Source organism: Larus michahellis, chromosome 10, assembly GCF_964199755.1.
Source record: "Larus michahellis chromosome 10, bLarMic1.1, whole genome shotgun sequence".
Lineage (NCBI taxonomy): Eukaryota > Metazoa > Chordata > Aves > Charadriiformes > Laridae > Larus > Larus michahellis.
Window position 1 is genome coordinate 10,287,532 of NC_133905.1, and position 16,651 is coordinate 10,304,182.

Sequence of the window (16,651 nt, forward strand, 5' to 3'; positions counted from 1 at the left end):
TTCATTTCAAGCACAGATGGTCCTGAATAGCTTAATGTCTGCCTGGTGGCCAGAATAAGTGAATTCTTGATGGCCTTAGACTTCTGATCACATACATGCAGCCAAGGAGAAAATGAAAACATGTTTATCATTTTGATAAACAACCTCTCTCATTGCTGCAGGATGCTCCACGTAACTCAGCAGAGTCAAATACTATTAAATTGTCATCACTGTCAAAGAGAGAATGTATAAGTTTTGCTACCTGAGTCATAGTTAATGACTTCCACAATGTATAACACAAATCAGTACTGCCGTTTGCCTTTTTTATGTTTGTTTACTGATAAGTTCAGGCTTGGCTAGAATAGAGAGGCGAGTTATAATTTTGAAGTGCAAAATATGCTTTTGTTATTACCTCTCAGTTAGGGACATAAAAGCCAGAGATGACTAGAAGATGGCTTTTTGGCTTCTGGCAGGCATGCACTCAGACCCTATAGGTGATTAGGTATTTTAAATCACAGCCACCCACAGTGGGCTCACACGTATGATAAAATATTTCACTCTGCAGTTTGTAAACTCAAGGTGGCTTTATAACAGAGACAAAAATGAACATGTTTTCAGGAGTTTAGTGTCCTCCAATTAGAATTAAACCATTTGCAGGAGTAACAAAAAGTTGTCCCAGTTCTACAGTAAGCATGATGCACAGTTTCTACCATTTCACATTTTAAGCCTATGCACAACAAAGACTTCCAGAAGGCTAAGAAATATGAGCAGAGTCGTCATGCCGCAGAGAGCTGCCATCTTCAGCATCCCAGAATCCTTCCCAGCAGCCAATTCCGTCCCTGTTGCTTCGGTGTAGGCATCACATTTCCTTCGGGCAAAGTTCAGGGCATCCTGTGAACTGAGCACTCAGAAAGGGTCAGCTGTTCTCACTGTCAAGTTTTGTGTGAAGAGAATATGAGTTATGTTAGGACATTTTCATTCATCTCTGAAGCTTCCTGAAGAAAGAGCAAAGCTATTCCTGATTTGCAAGTTCCTGTTTAATTTCTAGTCTTTTTTCTTATTTTCTTGGGGCAGGAGGGAATTAAAAAAAAGTATGCTATCTTTCTTACCAGGTGGACCAAGCGGCCACTTCATGAAATGTAACTGTCAACAAAACGTTCAGGAGACACTTACTTAGAGGATTTTAGGGCCCTTCCCTCTCCTTTTAAGATCAATGGCAAAGCCACTATTGACTTCAATGAGTTGGATGAGGCTGTTATTGTGGAAACAAAGCAAGAAGCTACCTTAGCTCAATCGACCATAAAATTCCAAAAAAAAGACATTTCTGTTCTTTGTGACAAGGATTTAAACTTTTGCTGCACTCACAGCCTATCGGGTCAATAATTCACATTTTTTTCAGGGCTCCCAGCACTGTAACATCTTGCCAGGTCTTCCCATAATCTGGAAGAACGACTGAGAAAAAAATCACTGGCTCAGGAGCAGAAGTCCTCAGATATTGGTATTACAGCATTTCTTGGCGCTTCCCTACCCCCCAACCCCCTCCTCCCCACCAAAAAAGAGTTGGAAATAAAAATTAAGAATCACAGAATAAACAGGTACTTCACTTTTACATGTGAACATATTAATTCTTTTTCAGTGGAACCGAAGACTGATTCGTGTTCCTCTCCCTGCTCTAAATTGTTTCCTCGTTTGCACAGCTGAAATACAGATTTAAGTTGCAACACACACACACAGTATATTTGTGGTTTATATATTTCTGTGAATAACGTAATCAAGAGTGTGCTTTTTCAATGAGTTTTTTTCCTAGTCTCACTGTGTCCATTTGTATTTATCTGGGAGCCTCTATCCCCATTTTGTATATAGCTTTTAAAAAGTCTAACATGTATCTGCACGGTTGTGAAATATATACCAGTAAAACACATTGCATGCAATGCTATCCAGTAATCATTCATAGGCTAAAGGTGCTTTAATGGAAAAATCTGATCCCACGTAATAAATTTTCCAGGAAAACCGGGTGTGTAACATGCACAACTTCCTCCATGTAAGATGGATTTTTTCTTCTGTGTCAGCTCTGGGAAAGGTCTTTTTATTATTGTTATTATTATTTGCATTACAGTTATAGTCCATGCAGATAAAAGTTTCAACTGATGTACTTAACTGTCTAGTGGTAAAAAAAAAGTGGGTTTTCATTGCTTTTGTAGTTTCATTATGTTTTGCCACTCCTAAACAACTATACACTTTGAGTTGAAGTCTTTATTGCCGCAGCAACTCGAGCTTCCACATAACAATTAAAGGTGTTATAAAGCTCATCTACCACAACCCATTATTTTGAATAGATAACCAAATAAGCAAGACTAGCTCATGTGGTTATTAGTAATAGCAAATTAATAGAGCAAATAAAGCATTTAGCATATTCACAGATATTTACCACACAGACTATGTCGTCTAAAATTAGAAATGCTTATTACTGCGTACATTATCTTTATTGTTGAGGTTGCAATCAATAAAATCACAAATCTTTCTTCTCTTAGGGCATGACCATAAGATAAATTAAACCAATGAGAATCTTTTCATTGCTTTCAATATGATTTGGATGGGGGAACAGGGAGTTTATCTGAAGAATTACTTCATAGAAAAATACGAGCATTTGGGGCTGAGTTGATTGTCAGAATTCCTCTTACTCCTAAGAGACACTTAAAAGACCATTTGTCAGATGATGGCTTTCTGAATTGTTGGGATCTCTATTCTGCGGCATCTATGGGCTTTCAAAAAGCTTGTGTCAGCAGGCCAAATGCACCTAATAACTAATACATGAAGCAGCGTTTCTCTCCAGATGAGTTAAATATTTACTGCAGAGTTAGTCTTGTCTCAGGCTTGCAAACTCGTTGGTGCTTAACCCCATGACCACGCAACCTCAGCTCATTTACCCTAATGGATGTTCACAGGTTTTTCATCTGCTGATTCACCCTGGAAGGTCAGCGGTTTGAAAATTTAATATTATAAAACATTTCCACGCTTTGCAGAGTCCCTCTTCATTGGTCATTGTTGTACCACTGAGTACTGTGGGTCCACCTCACGGCACACCACCATGTGACCTTAACAACATATAGTCCAGGGAGATTCCTCCCTGCCCTTCGTACACAAACCTTCTTGCACACTCTGATCCTTAATAGGCTGTGCACAATGTTTTGTGCTAAGTTTAAACAAATCCTGCCAAATTTATTCGGCAATTTCATAAAGTAGCCAAATACGTGTGGGGAACAGACTGGCACTATTAAATACTTGGTGATTATCAGCTAAATACAATCTGAACAGAGGAATCAAGAAATTATCTGGGCAGTGCATAAGCCCGTGTCTCCTCTCCTTGCACTGCACTGCGAAGGTGAATGGCAATAATACACTTGACGCTTTGTTTCTGTGCGTAGCATATGCCACAAACACCGACTATTCATAAACCCTAAGCCACCATCTATCTGTCTGTTACTCCTTTGTGTTCTCCACCTAATCAAACTATTGCAAATGTTCATAAAGAACGATTAGGGAGAAGACAAGCCTGGTGATGTTGCACACAATCGGAAGGTTTCCTGCCTTAAAACTGCCAGTTTAGCGAGTGGGGTAGCAAAAGGAAGTGGTGTTGGACCATCCTGTAATTTGGAGAGGCTGATTGTCATCCCCTAAGGGCTGAGTACTGGCATAGAATCAAAATATTTAGTGAAAAGGCTTATTTCTAGATGGATTCCCTTGGCCCCTGTTCTTGTGTGAGAGAATATTTGAGGGAAGTGGCCTCCAATATTACAAGCGTAAAACCAGCCAACAGTTGTTGCACATTTACTGTAGTACGTTACCTACATTGCTTCAGGCCTAGACCCTGACACCGTCATCTTTTAAGCCAAAAATTCTGCTGATGTCAGGGAAGCTTCTAATATAAGACAGGCAAGCTGTATCTACTGTAGAGGTACATTTATCTGCATTTCCTATTAAAATTGAAGTATAGCAGCACCTGGCTTATTCAGGAGCACGCATAATGGGGAAATGACGCTGTAATCCCACCTGTATAGAAGCCGTGCAGAGACGCAGACAGGAGCATGCCTGGGTGCTTTGATTAGCCACTGCTGCTCTTCCTAATCAGAGTGTCAATATTCTCTTTTTCTTTTTTTCTTTTTTTTTTCTTTTTTTCTTTTTTTGCCAGAAGGAGGAACGTGTGAAGTTATAGCAGCACACAGATGCTGTAATAAGAATCGAATTGAGGAAAGATCACAAACAGTAAAATGCTCCTGTCTACCTGGGAAAGTGGCTGGGACTACGAGAAACAGACCTTCCTGTGTTGATGGCAAGTAGCTCCTCCTGTATATATGTCTCTGTTTGTGTACCATCCAGTAAATAGCTTTAAGTTTATAGATTCTGCATAGGAATTTTGTTGTATTCTCTGTTTAACGAAACGGAAAAACTATAAAGCATAAGCATCCATTTACACCACCTTGCCTGCTACTTTAGCACACGGTTCTGTGCACGTGGGCCACGTTAAGATTTACTCCCAAAAAGGAGAGTACAGTACAGGCACTTAGATAAATATAACAGATTCTGTGGCAGGATTGAGCCCTTAATAAATAACTGGACAAAATTGCGTCACTTCACAGCCCCTCCCTCCTTTGCCACATTAGTTTTGAATCATAAATATTTCGAAAGACAACAGCCATTCGTTTTGATTTAATTCGCCATTTTAGTCAGTGGCAAAAAAAAGATAAATAAATGAATCCTGTGGTCTTGTCCTGTAACAAACATTGCAAAAAGCTAGGAAAAAATCTTTTATCTTTTGAAATCACTCGTGCCATTTCTTGTCATGGGGATTTTTTCGCTGAAAGAAAAACACCGTGTTATTTGTGTCTGGGTTTCATATCGGGTCTAGCTCCACAGCGTGTATTCCTCTCTGGGGCTCCGCTGCCACCGCTGCAGGGTGAAACCATGGAGCAATCGTCAAGAAAGCCACGGCTTGGAAGTGCTTAGCAAAATATAAATCGCATGAGAAGACGGGGAGTAAGTGGTGCTAATCCCATTAGTTACCCTTCCCAAACAAGCGTCTCTGTGTTGCAGAATCCCTCTGTGCAGCAGCTTTGTGAAACAGAATATCTCATCGAAATTCCTCACTACTCTTTATGGTACATATCTGGTGCCACTGTTTTATACCATCCCACAGCCCAAAGGTGCTTTGAAGACCCCAGGGGTCATTTCAGCCAGAGCTGAGGTGGGCTCTGCCGTGGGCTCTGCCCTGTGCTCTCCTCATCCTTCCCACAGCTGGACTTCCAGGGGTGGTGGTGTAGCTGCAGGTTTTGGAAGCACCCGATGTTTCCTCTTGGGGTCTGTCATTTGGCATTCAGCCTGCCCCCAAGTGAGTGAGAGGGGGAGCTGTACAAGCAAACACTGGGAAAAATGGTTTCTTCTGGGTACCTTTCCTCCATCGCATCCTGAAAAGGCAGTAGCAAGGGAGCAGGGGCTGGTCCAGTTGTAGCCCTAAGTTAGACAGGAGTATTGGTGGGCGCAGTGGACTCCGTAGACGAGGCTCTGAGGCTTGCACGGTCAACACTAAAAACATGAGAGATTGGGGGTGCCTTGGAGGAATGAGAATCTCATGTGTTCTCAGCAAGTATTTGTGGTGTGTACGTATCTGGTTTATAGATTAAGGATAGAAAGAAAATATTTTATTATTTAAAAAATGCTTTCAAATTTTGAAATTATGAGATGAGGCAGTAATTCATAGCTTGTTGCATTGGGAATGCGATTCAGCTTCTGAATTCGTGACTAAAAACACGCTATGAATGCATCTGTGAATGATTACACTTTAATCCACATTCTGTCATTCTGTTATTGCTTAATTACCCTGATAAAAAGAAGCTTTTCTTTTCCTGTTAAGCACACTCATAAAACTGTAGGTGAAACCCACAGCTGGTCTGAACCAAAGATCAGCTGTACAAGCCTTGAAGAATTTCATGTTCTTCAGCAGGTCATGAAAAACAGAGGCGCGAGATAGAGCAGAGAGACACCATTAATTCAGATCTCATAATTCTGTTCAGAGAAGAGGACCTCAAAGAATGCTGTGTTAAGAAAAAAAGTCGGGTGCAGGTGTGGACTGGAGCCTAATTGCTCTGTCAGGATTACAATGAAAAGAAATGTTATTGTCTGGAATTTTGAAAGGAGTAAGGATAAAACAATGACTAATATAAAAGTGCAAAGCTAGTCCCATTGAAGTCACTGGTAAGACTCACAGTGACTTCAAAGCCAGCAAACCTGAACTACAAAGGAATGTCTTCCCCTTTCAAGTTTAGTTGTTGTAGTCAGCCCATAGCTTCTTTTGTAGATGGCTGGTGAACAGTTCAAAAGCCCAATATGCTCCTTGTAAAAATTAACAGAAGGGGCATTTTCCTTGGCCTTTGTTTTATCCCAGACTTTGTTTTGTGACTTTTGACATACTGACCTGTTTTAAGCCAAAACTTTGACCTATTTAGTGGTTCTGTTCTTGCTAAGGCAAAGCTCCCAAAACTTCCCATGGGAGTCCCATTGACGTCAATACTTTAACTCCCACAAAGATTTGGGATTTGCTGTTTGTTTTGTGCATTAAGCCATTTCAAAAGGTCATCTGCAACTTTTTACCTTCTTTGCCTACCGTATTGAAAGGGTTAAGGCTGTTTAATCTCACACTGTATAGGATTACAAGCCATAAACTATCATTAAGAAAGCTTGCTTGGATCCATTACTTAAAAACCCATGGATGCTCAGGTACAGCAACACACTCACAGCCAAACAGACTGATTGCCTTTGAGAGGTGACAAGGACTGGGAGATCCCATGTTAGCAGGTTGACTCCCATCTGTGATTATTGCCTTGAGCAATCACCACCTGACGGCTATTTAGTTGAGATGAACCTCAGTTCTTTCCCTGTTTATACTGTTGGCTAAACTGTGACTCAATGGGATCAGAATCAAGCTTTTGGTGTTTCTCAGTCCAATTTTGTCAGAAAACACCTCATCAAGACTGATGCTTTGACAGTTTGAGTTCACGTTACAGAGGAGAGATTGCATTGCCTTCTACTTCTACCAGCCATTGCTCCAGGACACAGCTGGGCTGTGTGGGTGGGACTGTGTGGAGAGCTATCTTTGTTTTCTGTTTAAGAGAAAATACTGTTATTTGTAGAAGTCAGCTTAACCTTTTTATTAAGTATCAAGAGTGATAAACGGTCCTTTTGTCCTCTTGTTGTGAGATCTCATCCTGGGCAGCACGCCGTCACAGTACCTGGGATGCACATATGCAATCCTTCTCCTGAACGGCCTGAAGTTCAGGCTGAGTATGTGTTATTGGTACTGTGAAGGGCGGGAAGTTGCTGTGTATTCCCAAGGATTGCTTCCTGACAAGTCCAGCAAACTTTTTCTTTGGAGCCTCATCTTAAAAAAGTACAGTGAGTCCAGGCTGTGGCAGCCTCTGAAGTTAGAAATTATTCCTTGCCGCTCATTCAGTTGAGGCTGTCCTAAAACCTGCCTCAGTCACCAATGAATTATGTAGTAGCAACAGCGAGAGCAAAACAAAAGCAAAATCTTGTCATGAAACAGAGATGCCAGTTTCTGGTTTTTTGCCTCTTCTGTCCCTTCACTACCTCAAGGTCTTTTTTTTATTTTTTTGAAGGATGATTTGAATGCTCCCTTCCCTCCTTACAATTTATCTTGCATGTCACTTGGCTGTAGCTCATAGCGTGGGCATCAGTCTGTTCAGCTCTCTGTCATGGCTGTTATTATTTCCTCCATTTGCCCAAATACCTCTCCAGAGCAAGGCCCAAATGGGTTTAGTTCATGTGTGTTACAGCACCTTGAGAGGGTCCTTTTTTTTGGGGGGAAAGCAGTGTCGAGCATGTCCAGGGACTCCCCAGCCCTCTGCCTCCCGAGCACGAGGGACTGTGCAGCTTAGAGGGGTACTGACCCACCCCGCGGCAGTGCTCTCGGACACAGCATGTGTATCGGCTGTCGGAAGGTACCAGAGCAACTCATCTACCGTCCTGCCCACCCACTTCAGAGATGGTCGGGGACACCAAATGGCTCGAATTTGCATCTCAGACTAGCACGCAGACCCCTCTAGCGTCATGCTTTAATGGACCCGCTCTCTCTCATTTTCCTCTTACTGCAGACACTTTGTGTGTGACGTGCAGGTTATTTCTGCAAAGGTTTCTTAGCCATGCTTCTGAATTCGCACCTTCCCTCTCTATTGTGCTTACAAACAGCTTGTCTTCCTCATTTCAGAAGCCCATGAATTTTCCTCCTCCTGCAATAGGCTCTGTGGGCTTATGAGGGCACTCGGGTGTCAGCATAAAAATAGCTGGGATTTGTCCCCTTGCTAGCTGTCGCGTGGCTGGTATGATTTCTCCTGTGGGTTCAGGTTTTATTCCTTTGTCTTTGTTAACTGGTTTCTCCTTCTGGTACTGTGGTTATCAAAGAGAGATGTTCCCAGTAATGTCCTCTGCTTCTTCATAGCAAGTTCTCTTGCATCTTCCTGATAGGGTCAGTGGCCACATGACGATTGTCCTTTCAGGCGTCAAGCCCACAACCTTTAGGAAATCTGTTGACCCCTGTGAATAAAGATCAGTCATTGGCTCCAAAATTTTAGTTGTTGTTTCTTAATTTAATTTTCTGTTATTCCACGTAAAACTGAAGAATACACTAAAATGAAAAAGGAAAAAACACCCTCTTATATTTCTCTTTTTTGAAAACAGATATTTGGGTTTTTAAAGAATTTTTCACCATTCCCAGTACAACTTTCACATTAAGTGGGACCAACATTCCTTCTGGTGTTCATGGGTAATGTGGAGTTATCCTTAATCTTGTTCATTACTTCATCAGAGCTTTCTTTTCCTGCCCCATCTTCCTTCTCAGTACAGAACACACTGAGCACAGTGAAATTCTGATGAAAAAAACGTGGCTTTTAAATACCTTTAAAATTGCTGTTTGAACGTTTTCTACACGTACTCAGCATATTCTCAAAATATTTAAATACTGTTGGGGGATTTGCATTCACAGTGCTGCCACAAAAGCTGTTTTTATTTTGTTTTTGCTTTTTTACAACCCAAGACACTTTCTTCACGTAAATGGCTGCTGACTGCTCCAGGTTTGGTGGTTCTACCAGATTGTGGCATCATGTGAGGTTTCATAACATTAAAATACCTTTGTTGTGACAGTATCAAATGTAAAGCTTGTACCAACGCTGTCATATTTGGGTCAGGGCTGTAATGTCCACCTCTTATTCTTCATTGACCTAATCTTCATGCAAAATTGATGTCACCTTTCTGAGTGTTGTTCTGCAGCATGAATAAAGCTGGCTGCGTGAGCTAGAGAGCAACAAGGAGCAAGTGGCAGCAGTAAATTGATTAATGCACTTACATCGTGGTGTTGTTCTCTGTGGCTGGTCTGCACATTGCTTGCAGTTTTCTTTGGCTGCTTCCATTAGCTAAAGAGTCTTGTGTCCACTTCATTAATTTATTTCTTTGTTTTGGTTTGTTGTTTTGGGTTTTTTTAAGCCGTTCGTTTTTGAACTCAGTATAAACAACATGAATGGTCGGATGTGGGAGTCTCCACCTTTTCTACACTCTAGTTGGAGGCATGCAAAAATACTCCTATTTGGAAGTTTCCCATTCCCTGTAAGGACACACACTTTTACTTTCCAGTGCACTTTGCAGCGGCTGCTCACGTTCCTCCCAGGATCTCGGTAAACAGGACAAATAGCCAGTGAAGGAGGTGGGAACAGAGGCCAAGTGAGCCTGTGGAGTTACTGAGTAAATATTAACAGAAAAGCTCTGATAATATTCTCTCAGTTCTAATACTTCACATGATTGCTATAAAAATGTGATAAGAATACAAGATATTTATAATTTTAATACTGTCACTTTTACGCTGTGAATAATGTGCTTTGTACCGTATCATTTACAATGATATTGAACCTTTCTGTACAATCAGCAGGTGGTTATGTCTGTGTGTTCTTCGAGGCCTTTAAATAATATATTTGTTCATCTATACTGTAGTTTACTGTGTTATGGTTAATGATGCTCTCAGGCACACTTTTTTTTTTAATGCTTGAATTTTTTGTTCCCTTCTCTTCAGTCTTCTTCTAGTCTTTTTTAAACTCTTTCAGAGGCAACCTCAATATTTCTTGCACAATTATCTGTGAAATTTGTTGGACCACAGAGTATGGGATATCAGAAAAGCACCTGCACTGGCTTTTGAAATCCATCACAAAGGGACTTTCATGCAGGCTGTGCATGTTGCCGGTGCTTTCAGGAAATGAGGTGGTTTTAACACTGGTCAAAACCAATGAGGAAAAAGGAAGGTGCTCCTGAAGTGCTGTGTGATATCTCTCTCTCTAAGTTATTCCTGCAAGAAAGGTCTCTGCAGAGATCTGAGATGATCCGATTCCATGCTGTACACAACAGAGGATTTGAAGCGTTAGCTGTGAGGCAGCAGGACTAGTGTTTTAACTCTCCATGGCCTGCTGTTGTCCTATTTTATACCCGTCATGCATCAGGGGAAAGGGAAATCACTCACTGATACAAAACAATAAAATGAAATGAATCCAGTATTTCCCTTTCTCACAGGACTGGCTTTGGAACACATCAAGTTTGAAATCATTCGGTAATATATGAAACACTACGGTGCATGTACATACATACTTCAGATTTCTATTAGTTTGAGGATTATCCATCACTAGCCACCGTGCTGCCCTGTGAATTTACATCAGGCTTCATCAGGGCAGCATTAACAAAATAAGATAAGTCTTAGTGACTGATGAGAGTACTGTGACTTTTAATGCCCCTCTGGGCCAGCACCTCACAGCTCCCCAGTCATGCTCCGGGGTGGTTGGTACCGCTCATCCTTACGTTTCCATGTGCGGCAGTGGGAGCAGAGAGAGGACAGCATTCATCAGCACACGTTCCCTTTGCTGGCCTTTGCCCTCCTGTCTCTCACCCAGGACCTGCAAACGAAAAGGTCATACCTGCTATGTCACGCCTTGGGCAGACAGCGAGTTCAGCCGCTCTGTTGACATGAGCTAATTTATTTTATTTTTTAAATTATGGATAAGATGCCTACAGTAGGGCGAGCATTCACGATTCAAGGGTGCTGTGTTCCTGCAGCCCAGAGGTGTAGCGTATCCCTCAGCCCACGCACCCTCCCACAGCTCCCGTGCTGCCCCACTCCCACCGCTCAGAGGGACATAGGGAGAGTTCCTGGCTCTCCCTGGAGTGAGTGCAGGATTCGAGCCCTGTAGAGTCAAATGAAAGACTCCTATTGACTTTGGGTCGGGTCCTTAGTAAATGCTTTGTTAGATATAATCCTGTATCTATCAGCACTTACATCAAGTGAAAGCGGTTCACAGTCACAAAGCCAATAGTTTTCTATTTATCTAATGTGTACTTTAGGTGGTATCACCAGAAAGCCTTTTTTTTTCTCCACTCTGTGAAAACGCTTTCAATCAATTCTTATTTCTCGAAGAAAGGGGGGAAAAATGCTTTTTGAAATCCAAGGAGTCAGCTTCTCATCCTTCTAGCTGTGCTTCGGCCTAGATAAGAAGAGATCTCAGGGTCCCATATTATTAATGCACTGTCTATATGAATAACGAGCAGGCTTGGTGAATTATTCCACACTCCTGGGAAAATCTATAACCCCGTCCTTCTGCAGCACCACTGGAACTAAGCAGGAGACTCGTATTTTCTTGATTTGCTGAATTCAGATGACTTCATTTGTAAGGAGGAAAAAAATGTAGCTGTTCCCCACTGACACCCATTTAGTAAGCTCAAAAAAAATTCACGGCGTGTCACGTGCGCTATTAAAAAAGGAGAAGGAGAGAGAGAATCCCAACTGTGCAGTGGAATATTTTAAGACTTTGCTTTTGTCCAGAAACGTGTCTTCTTGAATCGCCCTTGCAGCCACCCTGAAATTGCAGCCAGATCCTGAGAGGTGCTGACTTCGGTGGGAGCAAAAGCAAAACTGGCAGTGACGACGCAGAGTAATTAGTTCATTTACCAAGCACTGCGGCTCTCGTTACCAGTTTGCCTTCTAGTCTGCAGGGCAGGGGCTGAACGGAGCAGATGGGAGGTATGTGCCTGACCCTGCCGATGGTGGGTGAGCTTTTGTGTCAGAGCACAGTAGCATTTCCTGAACCCAGACCGTCAGTGAGCAACCTGGGGAGAGCCGAGAGGCCACACTTCTCCCTGAACAAGCATATCTACAAATATATATATATGTGTGTGTGTGTGTGTGTATCTGTGCACATGCTGTAGAGTCATTCTGCCATGGGCAGTGCATCAAAATGCTGTTCAGATGCGTATGTGTGTGTTTCCAGTTATTAAGGTGCAGAGGGGGAGGATATGCGAGGGTCAGATTTGTAGCCAACCTGAGCCACATTCGGCAATGAGGGCTGCTGAATTAGGCGCTTCCCCATTTCTCGGCGAGGGCTGTGTTGTTTGTGCCGCATGCAAACATCTGCCAGGCATTAGGGAGAAGTAGACGGATGATGATGTCTTTCTGGTGTGAAGATGGTACAACTAATGAGATCATCTGACTGTGGGTTTATGTGAGTACATCTTCATTTCGGCTATAATTTATCTCCCTACCTATGTCTTATATTTCTTTCTTTTCCAATTGACATTGCGGTTTCCTATGTAGCAAAGCAACCACCCTTTTAATATCAAACCCATACAACAGCTGACTAATCCACCCCGATGAAGTGCAGAGAGCTCACTTAAATCCCAATTTCTGCAGAAAAAACATTTTCTTTTTCTACTTAAGAGGGGAAAAAAGCCATAAGTCATGGCACTATCTCCATCTGCGTGAGGGGTGGTCATTTTTCCAGGCTCCAGCTGATAGGTTTCAGTGCCGACACAGAGGGAGCAGAGCCCTCGCAGCCAACCAAGGTGCACAAGCAGCAGCCTTACAGTGAAATTAGAGAACAGCACGGCCATGAAGCAGTGTGAAGACACTCAGGAACATATAATTACTTCACCTCCATACAGAAGAAAGTAACCTTTCTCTAAAATACTTGCAATAAGCCTGCTAGAGGTTAAGGAGAAAAACAGTAGGAATTTTCTCCTCTTATAGGTAGCATTAAGTGTTAATCACAGCACTGGAAAGAGCCTGGTAAAGGGTTTTGGAGGCAGCGAGCGCAGGCATGGAGGGTAGCCGGCAAAAAGAAGCACAACCTAGGTGGGGAAAAAGCCTAAAGTAGAGAAAATTCCCTTGCGGGGGTGAAGACACAGGTAAGACCATGCAGGTGAGCCCCGTGAGTTCAGGTGGGAGGAGGATCAGGCATGCTGCCTGGCCAAGCACGGAGAGCAACCAGGAGAAGGGGTTTTCACAGCTTTTGTGTGCACAGATCTTTTGTGTGCGCCAGCCCAGATTAGCCCAGAAGGGGGGCAGCAGCCGTCTGCTAACCCGACAAATCTATCTGCAAATCTACAGATGGTAGTTGTAGGGGGGGAAAAAATCTTCAGCGATGCTGAGGAAGAGACTTCCAAATGTCAGGAACTAGATGGAAAAAGCCTGTCCAAGAGCACATCACAAGGCTGGGGTGAGCAGAGGTGTGTCGGAGCCAAAAAGCTTTGTTTGGGGGGGTGCCACAGAAGTAGCTCAGAAGAGTAAGATCTGGATATCTGGGAGGGACCTGTGTGTAAGACCCTTGATGTGTCCGCATCCATCACGGCCACCATGAGGTGTGGAGCCTGTAGCTGCCCTGTGTGGCAGCAGCAAGGCAGCGAGAGAAAGAGCTTTGCTACCACTTTCTAAATCTGCGTGGAGTGATGTTGCCAGCTGATACAGGATGTGTGGTGTCTTAGGCGCAAAAGGCTTAAACCTTTATACCATGCCTTTAAAACAACACGGGGTCTCTCTGTGTCTTGTGTGACAAAGCGCACGTGTGCAGTCCAAGCACAGTATTTAAGATGCACTCAAAAAGCGGACTGACACCCAGAGACAGATTTTCAGCTGGTGTAAACTGGCTCTTGAAATCCCCAGTGAGATGCTAGTTTGTGCCAAATGAGGACACGGTTTGTTGAGTCTAGGAAAATGAACAGAATGGCAACTGGCTATTAATCCTTGCGCACGGTCTTTAGGGAATATATGGGACCAGTGTTCAGCTAATCAGTGGCCAAGAGTAGCTTAGAGAAACATTAAAGTCAGGTTAGCTTCTGTGCTCTATCCCCTTACACCAAACCTCTGCAGCAATTCAGATGATAATCTATCTCTGCCAGGAAGGACCGTATTACTAGATGGCTAATTCTGCATAAGCTCACATCATACTTTTTTTCTGCATTGGATACTGTATTTTCAGTGCACCCGGGCTGTGAAATGCTGCTTGTCTACAGGAGGCTCTAATATATTATAGAAAATATGTGATCAGAGTATTGCAAAGCATTAAGTCTTTTTCTTTTCTTTTGAAGCTACCTTCTATCTATAAACATGGAGCTAGTTCACAAGGCTTGAATGTGGTTCGTAGGATTAGGATTCAGACACAAAAGAAGTGGATGATTAAGTAAAAATGGAAAGTGCTGCTACATAGTGTGTTCTCTTTAAATTAAGAGACAAGAACCTGAAGTTATTACACACTGAAATTTTAAAGAGACAAGGACCAAATCTGTGTAAGAATACACTTCGTTAATCCTTTTATTGATGCAGTGAGTTCAAATAAGAGTCACTATTTAGCACTGGGATTCTCCGTTGTGTTGAATTACATTAATTAATCTGGCAACTGCAACTAGAGGCGGACAAGTCAAGAAGTGTTTAACTGATTTCAGAGGATTGATTATCCATAAAATTGATCACAGACACATTTCCAGTTCCTCCCCTCAGAATACCGCCAGGTAGCTGTAGCACCCAAACCCCGCAGCAGTCTGTCAGCCCTTTAGTCTCTTTAGCCTCTTTTGGGTGATTTTCACGCATTAACGTTGCAGAATTGCCTTACATTTAGGGATCAAGTAAGTACATGTCAAGTGAGGGATTTATTTCAAATCTTAGACTTTGTGCCGAGGAAGTACACGTACACAGCCTGCAGGTTTTGGAACGGGTCCCTATACATAGGTGTCAGAAAGCAGTTTATTAATCCAGTATCTCAAAAAAAGAAGCATTATTCCTTTCTGGGAGGTGTTTCCATAGACCATTCAGTTTACTACAATAACTGCTCAAGGTTAAGCAAGCACAAGTGCTGATGTAGTATGCCAAAATTCAATAATTTTTAAAAAGTGCTGCCTCTCCCTTTTGAAACTATCACGCAAAAGACAGCGGTGTGGAAAGGAGCTGTGCTCTACCATTTAAGCATTCTGTCCTGTGTCATTAGTACATAAAACCTGTTCTGCAGGCAGATGGATTGTTTTTAATATGCGGTCTTGTGTAATCATTTCCTTTTGATTACAGTTCCTAGGCAGCAAGCATACAGCAGAGTTTTCAAGATGCATGTGCATGGTCAGTACATTTTTTTTTTTATCTTCCTAATGTGCCCAGAACTCACAAACAGCAAGGTGAAACATCAGCACAAACCATCACTCAGGAACAAAATTGAGAAGCAAATGACACCGTCCTAACTGAGGACAATGGCAAATCTCCCATTAACTCAAATGAGAGTAGAAAACATATCTCTGTATTGGTTTTATTATTACAAAGTGCCCTGTCCTTTTTCTTCAGGCCCCTCCACGAAATACCATCAAATGCGGTTGCATGTAATATAGTTATGCAAATACAAAATGAACTCTGTTTCCTTGGGAAATTTCCTTTCCTCCTCTTGAAAATAGCTAACTGGATGGACACGTTTTAAAACAAGAGCAGCTGTAGTCCCTGTTAAATAAAAAAAACAAAGCCCATTAGTGTAATGAACACTTGTATCCCATTAGTGAGATCGTTAGCCAGGGACACAGATACCCATTGCTCTGAGCAGGACAGGGGAGAGGAGGGTGAGCACTACTTTGAACCACAGAGCACAGGAACGAAGTAGTAAAGGAGAAAATCCGTATAGTTTTTGACAGGTTGTGTTTCCTCTGGGGTTCAGCTCAGTAGCAAAGTCCCGGCCTCATTATTGCACTGGTGCTGTTCATTTCTTGTTCGTCTGTGTGTTGTGATGAATTTGGTTTGTCCGGATGTCAGTCAGGGAATCAGGCGAGGAATTTGTGGCAGAGCGGGAGATGCGTAATGCTTCTGGGTAGCACGGTGACGGGTCCTTTCCTGGGATGGATGCGCAGTTCTGGCCACTCAGCTTCAAAAAAGGAGGTGAATTAACCTGGAGGCCCCGGTGTGGAGAGAGGCTTTGGCTGCTCAGCAGAGTTCGCAGCCTCTATTGAGAGAAAAGAGTTGTCGGGCGGCAAAGCGAAGGATGGCAAATGAATGTGCTGTCAGATCAGTGCATGAGCACCAGGAATGAAGGCTAAGAAAACAGTGGAGGATTTAATAGATATAAACTCCCCATCACTAGACGTAGGTTGGAAATTAGAAGAACAGTCCTAACTCTTAGAGGAGGTTGGCAACAGCTTCCCAGTAGGATGCCAGCTAGTTTTGTAGACTTCCAGTGTCTTTTGACGTACCCAGAAAATGTAAAGAAATTAGTGTTATTTCATAAAATAATACTGCAGCATACTAGTGAAGAATGGACAGACCCCAGTCTGACATAAG

General features: G+C 42.6%; 1 protein-coding gene across 3 annotated transcripts in view; it reads left to right on the plus strand.

Moving 5' to 3' along the window:
* Nucleotides 1-16,651, plus strand: part of TAFA1 (TAFA chemokine like family member 1) — a 238,786-nt gene that overhangs the window by 184,497 nt on the left and 37,638 nt on the right. For 2 of the 3 annotated variants that reach the window (XM_074602427.1, XM_074602428.1), the window contains one exon: nt 4,169-4,309. In XM_074602427.1, the coding sequence (XP_074458528.1) occupies nt 4,169-4,309 (141 nt within the window). The remainder of the gene's footprint in view (nt 1-4,168; nt 4,310-16,651) is intronic. The other variant, XM_074602429.1, reaches the window with a different exon arrangement.